The following is a 15372-nucleotide window of genomic DNA, read 5'->3' on the forward strand; positions in this document are numbered from 1 at the left end:
GGCTCAGCGGTTTAGTGCCACCTTCAGCCCAGGGTGTGATCCTGGAGACTTAGGATCAAGTGCCACATCAGGCTCCCTGCATGGAGCCTGCTCCTCCCTCTGCCTGTGTCTCTGCCTCTCTCCGTGTGTCTCTCATGAATAAATAAACTCTTAAAAAAACAAAACAAAACAAAACAAAAACCTCTGGCCAGCCTCCTGCAAAGAACGGCCTCACTTGGTGACCCCTATTACAGGTGGTCTTTAGTCTCCATAATGTAGCGTCAGAATACAGCAAAAAAGAATGCAAACCCACTTACTGGCATTTTTAGTGGTAACCTGGGGGGCAAGTCGGAAATGAACTCTTCAAATCTGATCAGCTCGTTAGCATGATGTAGCAGGGCTTCTGACGCTTGGTTTTTATGGACCAAAATTATATGGAAACCATGCCTGTGTCTCAGGTCACTCAGTTCCAATGCAAAATTGACATCAGCTGAAAGAAAAGGTACAGCCCACCCCCACCCCCAAACATTAGAAGGACAGAGACATACAACTCCACTGACACATATTGAGAAAAGAGGGATGGCTAGACCATATCCAGAGTAGCTTACCACCTCCCATCCCCTTCTTGTGGGACAAATTAACACTAACAGGACAATTTTACCACATATTTACATTGAATTCCAAGACACATGTTATTTCCCGTAATAAAAAAGAGCAAATATTGACATTTTATTAGGGAGCATCAACTTTGGAACTAATTCTTCTTAGGTTTTTACAATTAGCAATACTGGGACCAGGGTAAAAATAAATAAATAAAAATACATTTTCTTTAACTGGCTCCACAAGAACCTGTACTCAAGTTCTAAGGAGAAAATACAGAAAACCCAAATAGACTCCACTTCTTCTCTAAACAGCTCTCAGACATAAGCGTTAAGTATGTCCTGTGTGTTTCAGCCTCTCTGGGGGCATATTTTACTTTAATGTGTTCCGGCTTCTCTATTCCCATATAGTGGGTTTTGCTGAAATTAGCAGATGCTTCTGCACTTACTTGACACAAGAACCACTGTGGCTGGAGCAGTGTGCGTGTTTGCAAACCTTCGGAGACTCTGGCGGAGCTTATCGTCAGCCGCATTCTTTGCAGTAGCATTGATGTGGGCAACAGTTACCTGTGTTAATATAGAGTAAGGACAAACAAGCGAGAGCTGAGGTCAGAAAACGACTATGCGTTCTGCCCACATCTTAACAGATGGTCCCCAAGGAAAGACACATTACTGCCACTTAGGAATGGAAGAAAATTATAAGTGGATCTCAGTAACTTCAAATTTGTCTCTCTGTATAAATGAACTGGATCCATTATTATGCCTGCTTGCCTCTCTGATCTTCTGCTTTTGTACTTTATCCATCCCCTCTTCAGAGAACAGGCAGAAAAGGAAGTGAAATCTGAAGTAGGTAAATTAGCTCTAACAGCTTCTGCCAACAGCTGGGGAAGTAGCAGAGATTGGTATATGATGAAGGTATGACTTAGCACTGTATTTGATGTCATTTGTCTCCACCATACATTGCCTGTGGCTTTTGGGTCTGGGGTCAGGTGGTGGGACAGGGGAGGCTTCTGTGTCCCCCCCACCCCAAGAGTTAAAACGTGTTTATTTCTGTTAAAGCCATGAGGCTTACATAGCAGTCGCCAGAGCAAGGAAAGGGTTTGAGAGGTACTTCAACTACATGCAATACACAATAGAATTTATTAGTTTTTTTTAAGGAGCATGAATACAGAATTTTAGGCAGCAATATAGCATATCAATAGAATTACTTGTCCAAGAGTCAAAAGAACTGGATTCTAGTTCTGGTTTAAGATAACAGACTGCAGCCAGACCATCTGGATTTAAATCCTAGCTCATCCAGGGCACCTGGTGGCTCAGTGGTGGAGTGTCCACCTTTGGCTCAGGTCATGATCCCTGGGTCCTGGGATCGAGCCCTGCAGGGAGCCTGCCTCTCCCTCTGCATCTCTCATGAATAAATAAAGTCTTAAAAAAATAAGTAAATCCTAGTTCATCGGCCATGTGAACTAAAAAGTTGGTTAAGGGCAGCCCTGGTGGTTCAGTGGTTTAGCGCCACCTTCAGCCCAGGGCCTGATCCTGGAGACCCTGGATCAAGTCCCACGTCCGGCTCCCTGTGTGGAGCCTGCTTCTCCCTCTGCCTGTGTCTGTGCCTCTCTCTCTCTCACTGTCTTTCATAAATAAATAAAAATCTTTAAAAAAATAAAAAACAAAAAAGGTACATTTAAAAATAAATAAATAAATAAAAAGTTGGTTAACATCTTGGTGCCTCAACTGAATTTGTCTATTTCAAATAAATTCTATGAGCCCTTTCCATAGGGCAGTCATGGAAGTCAAAAGAAACAATAGACATAACCATCATACTAGCAGAGCAATAATCACATATAAGTAGATTATTGAAACATCAGATATGATTAAATGATTTCTAGCACTTTAGAAATAATTTTTTGCTAATTTCCTCTATTTGCAAACTTGACAGAAATACATATTAAACTAACTCTAAATTAAAATTCTTTAGGAAAAAAAAACCCATGTGGTTATTCTTCTACCATAATAATTTTCTTTTTTTTACCTGGCAATTATTCAGCTCTTGGATAACTTCTTTGTTTTCTTTACTAATGTCGCACACACAGATGAATTCTGCTTCTCTGTGGCCTTTAAAAAACTTCTCACGGATTCTCTGTACAACAGCAGTAGCTGAGCGGCCAGAGGGAACTGAACAGTTTTCAATATCCCAAAAAACTCCAATGGGGGGTAAGTTTTCCAGCACCTGTCCGGTTAGTGCAACTTCTGGTGACCCTTAGGAAATGTTAACACTTTCAATCACATATAGTGAAAAAAAAATGGCAAACTAAAATAAAATCATAGGTAGCTACCTATCATTTTTACTGGCAGAAAAATGAAATTACTGATTGATGTTAAGTTTAAGGATACCAACCTCACTGGTTGACCTAATAGCACAACTGCAAGTTGCAATAGTATTTCTAAGCCATTATTCCTATTTTTCAGGAGAGAACAAATCTAAAGGTCAAGTTACTTCAAGCCCACAATAAATCCATTGCAAAGCACGAGCCATTCTCAGGCTGATCATTACGCTTCTCTGAGGTGAATGGACACTGCAGCTCTGCGACCTGATTGTTATGTCTGCTCATGCTTGTCTACCCACTCAGTATGGAAGAGCAATGAAGAGGTGACAAAGTGTAAAGTTGTTACTGTCCTTGATTAAAAAAAAAATGTAACACTGCATTAACATCTGACTTAATATTTTAAAAAAGGTTTTCGAAAGATAAAATACCACATTAGCTAGTTTTGGGGGAAATGACAATAGGTTTTCACTTACTATTTTTCATCAAACATTATAAAATCTTTCTAAATACTAAGTATTTCTATAGAGTACACAATTAACAAGCATGATTATTTATGAACCTGTGTAGATAAAGAGTCCCCTCTAGCGCTTACTTCTCCTAATATACTCCCTATTTTTCTATACACAGCGTCTGGTCTCAAATAGGCGCAGCTCAACATAAAAGACAAACGACTTGTTGGTCTGTGAGAATAAGAAGATTTTTACCAAGAGGTAGAAATGAAGACTCATATACACAGTAGCTTTAGAACCACAAGGAATCTTTTCAAGGCGATTAAATGCGGTGTTAGTATCAGATACTGCAAACTACTTAAATATGCACATTTTATACCATACTGTCATTTACCAAATTTCGAAGAAGCTTTGCCTAGACTGGTCGCCAATAACAACGTGGTCTCCTTCCCTGTTCCTTTGGTTCCACAGCCATTACACAGAGGAATAGTAACAGGTGCAGTTTGAGTATTTGGAGGTGGTATATTTGGCCAGACTTTAGCAGCATCAATTATACTATTTCTTGCCGGCTGTTTTAAAAATTTTTTTAAAAAGAGGAGGAGGTTTCAGATACATCATTTCAGAACCTAGAGTTAAAAACAACAACTGAAAATACAGTCTAAGTGTTTCTTCTTTCCACCTGTTAACCTCTGGTGGAATGTATTTTCAGTACTTCAGGGCATTCCTAGAACTATTAGCCATCAGTTCATAAACTCACTTCAAGAAGTGACTTGAAATGATCTAGGAAGATATTCACATGATCAGACCTTTACAATCTAGGGCACGTGTATACTGCAAAGGCGACCCTGAACACTCTACGCGGAAGTGATTGAGATCTTTGCTTGAATACTCATGTGATTGAGGCCAAGTTCCAAGACCCTCAAATTATTACAAAAGAACAACACGGCGTGACCTACATTACACAAATGGGTCCACGTATAAGGTGAGTATTAAGTTATGAGAAACTGCAATTGTGCTCTAGCCTTTAAAGACAGAACAGAACACGAAGCATTGCCAAACTAGGGTTTACAAGAAACAGATTTATTACAAGAGCCTCTAAAAGCATCAACTACATAAATGATGACTCTGCACTTTTTTGAATGGCCCTTCCATTTTTACCCTTTGCTTCTTTCAGGACCAAAAGAAGCTGCACTGATGGGGTGAAAGCTACCTCACAGAAGAATCTTCAACCCCATGCACAATAAAGATTTTTCAAGATCTACTTTTTAAAAAAAAAAGTCATTCCTCAAACATCAGCTGCACCCAACAGAACAAATAAAAAGATACACACCTTGTTTAGACAGTCTTCGCAGTAAAGTGAGCCCTTTAAACAAACCGGAGGTACCACATTTAGGTGCAAAGAATTGGTGCACAAGTGAGGCGTTAGCTCCGACTGTGACATGTGCTCTTCCAAATGCCCTGGAGCCCCGCTTGTGAAATCAGAACAGGGGAAATAGCCAGCAGAGGTGCAGCCCTGGAGAGCTGGGAACTGATGCAGCTTGTGCACATTACCATGACATGATTGGAAATGAAGCTTTCCACAACAGGGCAGGTGTTTGCAGGAAGACAGATTACTTTCTAGACACATGCTGGGAAAGTCACTTGCAATGCCGGCCAAACTGCTCCTAGCTGAGGCATTCTGGAGTGAAGACGCAGACTGGAAAGCAAACCCTGACCCTACCTGACACGTGATGGTCCTGGTGCTCTGCGAGTCTAACAGTGCGCCTGGGTGAATCAAGCTACCAGTACCTCCACTACTGCCGCCGCCGCCGCCACCACCACCACCACCACCACCAAAATGCATTGGTGAAGTGGAGGGTTCATTAGGGCAATGAGCACAGCAGCTTACTTTGGGGACAGGTGAAAGCTGTATTTTAGGTTGCTGAAGAGAATGAATATCTGGAAGTGGGACTGCTGGAAAGAGTTTAGAGCCAGCATGAAGGGGAGATGGCACATCCTTTAATTCCACAGCAACTTTCTTGTTCTCCATGTAATCTTTCTGGGAAGAGAAGATCAAAACGCAAGTTAATGTTATGAGGCCAGTGACTTTTGGTTACTCACATCCTACTGCAATCCCAAAATGAAAATAGTGTTCAATCTTGTTCACATTACTCCACCATAACCAAACAATATGGAATGGCAGCTGAAACCAGGGGTATTCTTCAGAGAGGTCTGCAGGAGGTGAACACTGAAACAGACAACTAAAATCAAGACCGTGTCTGTCCTTGCTGAATTTTAGGTGACTGGGGGTGGGTTCTGCTTCCATGTTCAGCAGGGCAAGTTAACCATCTGTGCCCCAGGGACTTCCCTTCGATAACTTCCCCTTGCCTCCTAGGGTCTTCTAAAAACAAAACAGGTGGCATGAAAACAACAGTCACCAACAGCATTCAATAAAGATGGCTTCCAAGCCATGTACTTTGAGGAAAATACTTAATGGTTCCTGCAGTCAGACCATCAAGGGTTTAGGAAGGTCCTCCAGAGGATTCCAAACATTAAAGATGAGATTAGCTATCTGTCCAAGTGGCCCACCCTTGGAGGTTTCAAATGTGTAGCTGATGACATTAAGCAAGTTCCAGGGTATCATGACCTAAAGCCATAATGCCAACAATGACTTTATAGCCAGGGACAAGATTAAGAGTAATTAGAAAATTATTTGGGAACAAGGTTCCAGAGAAAGAGTTTGTCATTCACCTCTAACATAGACACAGGAGGCCAGAATATTTACAAGGTTATAGCATAGCACAGTGGCAGAGACTTGGGTCTGAATGCGCTCAGTAACTGAGGGCGTTGGGTAAGTTACACAACCTGTCTATACTTTAGTTTCTTCCGCCTTCAATTGGGAACAATAGGATATACCTCCCGCAGTTGTTAGAAGGAGGAAATGAGATAGTGCATGTAAAGCACTCAGCAGAGTACCTGCCTCTTAAAGGAGATCCAGCTAATCAGTAGCCCTTACTGGCTCACTGCAGGAACTATTAAGAGAAAGAGGATGTCCTGATATAGTGAGAGCGACATGCTCTTCTCTCAGAGCACAGAAAGGGCCATATGACTGCTATGATTTCACTCCTTTGGCTGTGGTTCTACACTCATCTGGGAGAGTACACTCATTTAGGAGAAATCTGGATTTTTCACTTGGACATTTCCTAAAAGGGAGGTGACAGTAATTGACTGACTGCCAACAAGCAGTGTGTTCTGCCCTCTTTGTAATTACAGTTAAGGCTGGAAATTCATCTACTGGCATTGTGATTTATAGACACCTGGCTCTCATGATCAGGGTTATTATGAGTTGGTCCCCCTGAATTTACTCCATTCTGGGTGCCACTGATAAAATCAGGTTTCTGGATCTGTAAAGCTGAGAGCACAATCCTGTACCATGTGACTCCACAAGGGTCAGATCCTCCAGCCCAGAAGCCCTGCCTAAGCTGCCAACCCTGTTGCCAAATGTCCCTAAAAGAAATGACCTCAATTACTGATGCCATGAAAAAAAAAAAGAAAAAGAAAAAAGTTAAGTATATAATGAAAACCTAGAGAAGATATGGAATTTGAGTTTTTAAAAAGTTACTAATACCCTTATGTAAATTTACAGTAAAGACCCATTTAAATTCCAAGTGCAATAGCAAAAAAAAAAAAAAGTGGTAATATGGGGCATGAAATGGAATCAGAAAAAAGTCAAAATCACTATGAAAAAGCAAAGGAAGTTACAGACATGTTTAAATATTCAAGAGAAATCTTGAATAGAAAGACTGCCAATAAAGTCCTATTAATCTCGCTTTAATTTTGAGACTCAAATCTCAGAAGGCTAGAGTGAAATAAAATCTATTTTATACTTTCCTCTGATTTGACTCTATAATTTGGATTTTATCTCTGGCATCTGTGGCTTTTGATAAGAAACAAATCATCCCCAAATTTTAACATTAAATATTTAAAGCACCTACAATACTTAGAATAGGAATACAGGAGTTAAAAAATTTAGGCTCTCCTTGAGTCAGGAATTATAACCATGTGCTACAAGGAGGAATAGGCTGGATACGAGATAAAACTTAGTACAGACTCCAGGGAGAGAGACTGCCCCAGACCAAATGGACCGCTCATCTATTTGCATAAGGAGTTTGCTGTGTCCTCAGTCTTGCGCATAGTTACCGTTTGGGGACTAAGTGGCAATGTCTGCTCAGGACGAGAAAAGCAATTAGAGAATTTCCAAAGCCATGGCTTAGCATCATTATTTTGTTGCAGCCATCCAGGTGTTCTACTGCAGGAGTCCTCAGTTCCGCTTCCTTCCATCATACAGCCATACAAAGTGGTTCAACATTCTTTCATCTTTCTTTTCTTTCATTCTTCCACCCTGTTAAGAAGGAGACTGCAATGTTATTTATTTGCCTAAGTACAAATTTCATTATTAAAATGGAAGATTGCAGGGGCACCTGGGTGGCTGTCGGCTCGGATCACAATCTCAGGATCCTGGGATGGAGAGATGGAGAGTCCCACATCACGTTGTGCTCCCTGCTCAGCGGGGAGCCTGCTTCTCCCTCTCCCTCTGCCACTCTCTCTCAAATAAATTTTAAAAAGTGAAACCGCAACTGTACTTATGGAACAACATTATTTACGGTATAATGGCTCCCATTAAGTCAAAGAGTAAGGAATAAAGGTAGAATTCTAGCCAAATGCCAACCCATTTAGCCCTGAGCAGGCCTTTTCTATAGTTTTTCTTAATTCTTCTCAGCCACCTCTCCCTAAAGACTCTACTGGTAAAGGTCAAAAAGTTAACCAAAAGAGTACATAATTTTAGTAAAAGAACAGCTACATGTCTTCATTACCAACTACATAAGATTGTGAAATTGACTTAATAGTAACCTATCCCACTGTGTCATTGATGTGACTATGGAAGGTCCAAACTAAGTGAACTCTTTGGACTCTGAATTTGATTTTGCTACAGAACAAATGGAACCAATTTCTTCATTTACTTATTACAAAAATACAATCAGATATACCACCAAAAATCTAATCGAGAAATCTCCAGTCACAGATGTGCTGTATCTACCCCAGTGCAACCAACCGCATTCTTACAAGTCTTAAACAGTACAATAAAAGCAGATCAAATCAATAACAGCCAGTGGGCATGGAGGCAGACTGCCAATGGTAAGGACAACTGAACCTCATTTCCAAGTCTTTGCCATCATACCAAACAACTGCCTATTCTTACCTGCAGTGGCCATTTTAAGGTTATCGATTTATCAGAAATTTCAACTGGACATAAAGAAAGCAATTTCTTTTAAGTCCCTCTCTCTGAAAAGATGCTCTTCTCAAGAGATTTTAATATCTACGTAGCATGGTGAAGGGAGAGATGAGTATTCTATCTAAAATATAGAACCAATCACATATAGCCTGCCAGCCAAAACCAGCCCTTTGCTTGTATTTTAAAGACCTTCAAACTAAGAAGGTATTTTATACTTTTTAATTCTTGGGGGGGGGGAATCAAAAGAATCACATCTTGTAACCCAAAATTATATGAAATTCAACTTTTGGTGTCTCTATTTTAAATACATAACTTTGTTTAAATACTGTCTGTGGCTATTTTTGCACTACAGCTACAGAGTTGAGTATTTGCAAGAGACTGCATGGCCCACAAAGCCTAAAATATTTACTATTTGGCCCTTATGTGGAAGCTAAAAAAAACTTATATTAAGTTTCAGTCTCTTCCTCTGCAGAGTGTGGCTAAGTTCTTCCCCTCTACAGCATTAGGAAGGGGGAAAAATTAGATAAATGACCCCAGCATCTGTCTTCACCAATGTAGAGCTTGCGCCAAGTACAGGGTTTGCAACATAGTATATACTAAGTAATTACTGTTAAGTGAAGAGATAAATATAGTAACTATTTACCTACTACTAAAAGAGTTAATCTGGAGGGAGAGATGGAGTGTACCTCCACAACTACAATAAATTATGAGTTGTTCTTCCTACTGAACACAGATCTCGTAACCCCAAACCATCTCCTCTCTGGATCATGGGAACCTGTGATGTTCACAATATGCAACTTCAACATGCTCTTTCAAATTTCTTCAAGACCAATCCTGAAAGTGAGTTAAGAGGCAGAGTACAATACAGATCACAAACCATTTTTATTTAACATTGTTTCCTCATTCAACAACTATTTATTTAGTATCTACTATATAGCAGGCCTGTGCTTGGCACAAGAGATACAATGATGAAAACAACCAGACAATAAGATTCATTTGTGTAATTATTTTCCCCCCACAGTAAAGCAGGAGCAGGAAACCCGAGCCTGAGCTATACAAGGGTGAGCTAGACAAGGGAGAAGTGAGCTACATTTTACCTAGGAGTAAACACAAGTTTAATTAGGTTTTGTAACTTGGCCAAGATCACAGAATTAGAAAGGGGGCAGAGCCAGGCTTGTCCACCTCTTTCTTTCCATCACACCAAGGCGCCTGCCTTCTGTATTTATTGCTCAACACAATCAAAAGTACAAATGTATTAGCTTTGGGGATCCCTGGGTGGCTTAGCGGTTTAGCACCTGCCTTCGGCCCACGGCGCAATCCTAGAGTCCTGGGATCGAGTCCCGTGTCGGGCTCCCGGCATGGAGCCTGCTTCTCCCTCTGCCTGTGTCTCTGCCTCTCTATGTCTATCATGAATAAATAAATAAATCTTTAAAAAAATGTAATAGCTTTTAAGTGGCCTGCACCCAGAAAATTTCCCATTCCTGGGAATGCCACTAAGTAACTCAGGTAGTCAAAACAAGTTTTTTGTTGATTTGAGTGGGAGTCTTTGAACAATTAGTGCTTGAGAGCTCAGCCTTCTGATGTCCGCCTGTATATTAGTCCCCAATTTTGCTGCTCCCTATCCAGGCAGCTTTTAGAGAGTTCGCAACCTCTCTGAACCTCAGATCCTATGCGTAAAATGGGCCTGATTATAACCGTAGCATCCTCATAGGCCTGTTGTAGGGATTTAACGAGACGAAGTATAAAATCTAGAAGCGGCCTCCTCTTAACACAAGTTAGTCTTCGACCCCCACACGACACAGTCCCCTTACTTTTTGTTTCCTAGCTCTTCTTACTGAAATTGTTTTTTTTTTTAAATTATGCCTCCCCGACTTGAACATAAACTCCATGGCAGCAGACAAGCAGACACCACGTTTTCTCATTCATTGCTCCACTTCCTGCACCTGCCAAGTGCCTAGCACCGTCTCAACGATTGCTGAACGAGTCAAGGGTTCAAGAAATGTCTAGGAAGATCCTTTAGGTCTTGATTTCCCAACATGCAAAACTGTATTTCCAGCTCGGGGGGAGAGGGGGAGTGGGGGAAGTCCAGAAGATACAAAGGTGACTGGTAAGCTCTTGGTAATGCCAGAAAAAAAAAAAAAAAAAACTACTTGGGAAACTAAAACGCGTATGGAGGCGTAGCGTTACAATTAGTAGTGGGAGTGGCTCAAGCCCTAAGGCAACTCGACACTACCTGTCAAGCCAGAGACTATACCCTAGGGAGTGCTGAACCGTCTGAGGGGAGTGCAAGAACGCTCAAGGGGGGGGGGGGCTGAAATACATTCACCCCTTTCTTCCCTTCTTAACCTTCCAACTGTGCACGCTGCTCCGGAAAGGCGCTCTCCACACCTGGAAGCCCCCCAGGGAACAGGGAGACAGGTGCGGGCGGGCAGCCAAACACCCCCAAAGAGCAGCAGCGGCGCGGCAGTGACAGTCGTGAACCGACCTGAAAGGGTGACAACACAAACCCACGGTGGGGGCCTGTCTGGGGGGTCCCAGTCCTTCCCCCCGGAGCAGACAACCTCCCCCACCCCCGCCAGCAAAGAGCAGGGGAAAGGGGGGGGACGCTGTCCCGCCTCCAGCCGGTGGCCCCAGAGCAGTAAGCCCATCAGGAACCAGTCCCCAGCGGTGCCAGCCAACTCACCTCAGCCGCCGGCTCCACCTCCGCTCACATTCCGGCCCCGCCGCCTTCCCCCCGCCCCCCCAGGCCCTTTGTTTTGATTCCCGACTCCGCAGCTCCCGCCGCCGCCGCCAAGCGCACCCTCCACTTCCGCTTCCGCACCGCACCGCCCCTGTCGCAAAACCGACGCCCTTCTCTCTCCCCCCCCCCGCCGCGCCCGCCCGCCCGCCCGCCGTGGCCCCGCCCCTTCCTCCACCCCGCCCCCGCCGCCGCGTCCTCCCCGCGCGGGGCGTGCTGGGAACCCCGGGGGGGGCGGGGCCTCGCGGCCCTGCAGCCTCGTCAGGCTCAGTCCCCTCCCGATAAACCCCTAAATAGGGACCTTCCCAGGGGGAGACCCCGGCTTTTTGGGGCCAAAACCCCCTGCTTAGGGAGGCCTTCTCCCTGGCTTATCGTGGTGGAGTGGAAAGGAACCTGATAAGCGGAGAATGAGAGGGCTTGCGAGGTGGAGCCGGGCGGGGGGGTGGGGGTTGGAAAAAAACCTGCCAATCGGGATTTTGATACGATTGAGCTCTTTGGGTCTTTGGAGGGAAGGCGATTTAAACAGGATTTTGATGAAAAACGCGAGGGTTTTGGCGCTCTCGCTGGTGCGCGCGCGCGAGCTCCGCTCTCCCTGGTTCCCTCTGGTCACGTGATGGCTCTCTCTCTCTTTTTTTTTTTTTTTTTTAATTAAGGGATGCATAATTTGCGCAGCGTCCTTCTTCTACTGCAACCTAGTGGCGAGTGGAGAGAAAAATAACCGCCCGCGGGGCTTCCCGCGAGGTCCCGGTGGGGCCGCTTCTTGCAAGAGGGTGACCCAGGGGGCAAACAAGTGAGGTGTGTGCCCAGGCTGTGTGCTGCACACTGGCCCCCGTCCCATTAAGGGGTCCTCGTGTTTTCAGTTAGAAAGCGTCATTTTTAAAAACCCTGTAGTCCAGAGCCCGCTGCAAGTGCATGCAAACTTTTCAGGGATGGGGTGGGGGGAAGCCCTGCGAAGCCTGTAAGGGCTTGTGTTTTCGGTGGGTGGATGTGACATGCATGGTTGGGGTTTTTTTTTGGGGGGGAAGGGAGGGTTGGTGCTTCACGGTCTTTTACCTGAAGTCATTAAAAAAAAAAAAAAAAAAAAAAAAGCCTAAGCATGAGACGGTCGCTTCCGAAACTGCCAACCGCTCCCTACTTCCTGTGGCTATTGAGAAAAACAAAACCCGCATCTAAATCGAGATGTATTTAAGACGTGCAAGCTCAATCCGACCTACAAGTTCATTTCTGAAGTTTGCTGGGAAACAGATTCATTTTGCAGAAGAATAAGTCGAAATGGCCAAATGGGATTTTTTTTTTTTTACCCCCTGCAGGATGAGGCAATTTCATTAAACAATTTGGATTTTGTTGGGGGGGGGCGGGCGGGGGGTGATTTCAGGGGAAGCTGATACATCCCTGTAGGCATCCTTGTATAGTCCTATTGTGGAGGGCAAGATCAAACACGTAGCTGAAGCACCCTTTGTGCTTGATTTTCATTTTCCAGAAAGCAGATGACAAGCACACACATCATCTGCCTGCTTAGGTATTTATTACTGCTAAGTAAATCCTCATTGTGTCTGTGTGTGGGTATTATTTTCCAAGTGGGAATTAGAACAGATGAAAAAACAACCCAGTGTCTACGTTTTTTTTTTTTTTCCTTCCCCTTTCTTTCTCCCAAAGTACCAAACAAATATACAAATATGCTTCTCTTTAGAGGAGTTTTTTCTTTTTTATTCTGGTTGAGTATCTCTGAACACAGACCCAAGCAACTAAAAAAATACAAAAAGGAAACAAAGTGACTGGATTTTAAATTGCCTTTTTAAAAAAGTTGGTGGTGGTCACAAAATAATACAGAACAGACACATTTTGTTTGACTTTGCTTGGCATTCTTCCAAGTCCAGAGCTGTCCCTGATCTCAACAGGTTAAACTCCCTAAGTAAAGTGGACTCAATCCTACTACATGAAAAGTTAATGAAAAGTCTGAATCACAATTTTTAAGGAAATGCAGTTTTAGTGTTTTCTGTAGAAAACCAGCTGTTTTCTGGTTTGCACCAGCCCTTGAAAGCAATTATGAAGTGAAAGCAATTTGATACTTGTGAAAGAGTGCTTTCGTATTTTTCCTAGGGGTTATTTTCTTAAATATAGTCTCTGTTAATCTTATTCTTATTTCTTTGCTGGCCAGACTCTTTTACCAGAGAGTAACTTTTGGTTTTTCTATGTCCAAATTATAATCCTCACATTTATGAAACCAGGATGTTTTATTTTTGTGCTGCTTAAGAGGCCACTTTACATTCATTCCACCTCTTAAATTAACTTAGCTACCACTAATGGGGTTTCTCCCCCAGCAACTTCCCTTCCGCCTATGCTCGGTTTAGTGTTCCGAAATAATAAATTGTAATGGAAGGACGAAAGCAAGAGAAACTGAGCTCTCTGCTAATTTGTATCTAAAAGCTACAAGGAAAACACTGAATAGAAGAAGGAAAAAGTTTTAAAGTACACTGAATTTTCCTTTTATTGCAAAGGTTTTACCCAATAACAAACCCTTTCCCCTAAACTATTCCTCAAGAGGACTTTCATCATTTCAATGCACTCCCTCTTGTCTTTATGGAAAATGAAGGAAATTGGAAACTAAGCGACTTGATCAATGCCATTGAGGCAGAACTGGTAACTCATCAATTTGTGTTTCTGTTTATTTGTAAACTGGGAATGATTACTCCCTTCCCAGAGACCTCACGGGGGAGTGGTGAGAGTCAAAATTCTGAGGATGAAAGAGAGCATCAGAGGAAAAATGTCGAGAGGGTGTGAATGATTTTATTAGTGTTTGTGACCGGGATGGAAATTTCCTGAAAGACATGTTGGTACTTTCCTTAACTCTGTTGGTACAGGTAGTGAGGTTCCCTTTTGGGTCTCTGAGTTTCTTTAGGAACTTGAGGAGTCAAAACAAAGTCAAATTAGAAAAAGGCCATTCTTAACCAAGGCAGAGAGGCAGGAAGGATTCTAAAGATTGTGGCAGGAGGCCTCAAAATAGCTAAAAATCTCTTTGCCTCTAGGGTAGTGCTGAAGAGGGCTGGTGTAGGAGTCCAACAGACCCAGGTTTGAAGCCTGATTTGTTATTGCTAATTGGGACTCCTTGGGCAACGCATTTAATTTCCTGCACCTTTGTTTTCTCAACTTTAAAATGAGAGCAATAGGGCAGCCCTGGTGGCCCGGTGGTTTAGGCCACCTTTGGTCCAGAGCCTGATCCTGGAGACGAGGGATTGAGTCCCACATTGGGCTCCCTGCATGGAGCCTGCTTCTCCCTCTGCCTGTGTCTCTGCCTCTCTCTCGCTCTATGTCTGTCATGAATAAATAAAATCTTAATAAAATGAGAGCAATTAAAGTGCTTTTCTGTCATTTTCATCTGGGTCTCAGCTCTGTTGTCACCTCCTTAGAGCAGCCTTCCCTCACCATCTAAAGTTACCCCTTCCAGCTCTTTTCTCTCAAATGACCTTGCACCTGAAATTACTTTCTGTTTGCTGGTGTAGTGTCTTGCTTTCTTAGTCGCATAAGCCTTTTGAGGACTGGCATTTTGTTTGACATTTGTTGTGTCATAAGCCCGAGTGCTCAAATAAATATTTGTTGATGAACAGTTGGGATTGCTGTTACGAATAAGAAAACCCACATTTAAGAAGTCAGCCTTGTGGGGGCACCTGGGTAGCCTGTTGGTTGAGCATCTAACTTCGTTCGGCTTAGGATGTCATCATTGGGGTCCCTGCGAGGAGCCTGCTTCTGCCTCTGCCTATATGCCTGTGTTTCTCATGGATAAATAAAATCTTTAAAAAAAAAAAAAAGGTTAACTTGTGCCTGACATACATAACCAATGAAGAAATCATGGTCACTTAACAGTTATATCAATTTTCTTTAACTGTGTGCCAGGCACTACCCTAGATGTTTCACAGATTCCAAATCTTGTCTCTGCATAATCCTATTAGGAGCCCCTATTTTATTTTATTTATTATTTTATTTTATTTTTTTATTTTATTTAGATTTAATCCACTTA

The 15372-nt window shown here is 42.9% G+C and overlaps 1 protein-coding gene across 6 annotated transcripts in view; it reads right to left on the bottom strand.

Annotated features, from left to right (window-relative positions):
• The window catches only part of MARF1 (meiosis regulator and mRNA stability factor 1), a 40838-nt gene extending 29461 nt beyond the window's left edge, over positions 1-11377 (bottom strand). For 5 of the 6 annotated variants that reach the window (XM_055340359.1, XM_055340358.1, XM_055340360.1 and 2 more), the window contains exons 1-7: positions 11304-11377; positions 7528-7729; positions 4679-5386; positions 3743-3917; positions 2605-2831; positions 1028-1145; positions 297-469 (exon numbers count right to left, since the gene is read on the bottom strand). In XM_055340359.1, the coding sequence (XP_055196334.1) occupies positions 297-469; positions 1028-1145; positions 2605-2831; positions 3743-3917; positions 4679-5386; positions 7528-7671 (1545 nt within the window). In that variant the 5' untranslated portion in view covers positions 7672-7729; positions 11304-11377. The remainder of the gene's footprint in view (positions 1-296; positions 470-1027; positions 1146-2604; positions 2832-3742; positions 3918-4678; positions 5387-7527; positions 7730-11303) is intronic. The other variant, XM_055340361.1, reaches the window with a different exon arrangement.
• Between the last annotated feature and the right edge of the window lie 3995 nt (positions 11378-15372).

Source organism: Nyctereutes procyonoides, unplaced genomic scaffold (genome assembly GCF_905146905.1).
Source record: "Nyctereutes procyonoides isolate TBG_1078 unplaced genomic scaffold, NYPRO_anot_genome, whole genome shotgun sequence".
Classification (NCBI taxonomy): Eukaryota; Metazoa; Chordata; class Mammalia; order Carnivora; family Canidae; genus Nyctereutes; species Nyctereutes procyonoides.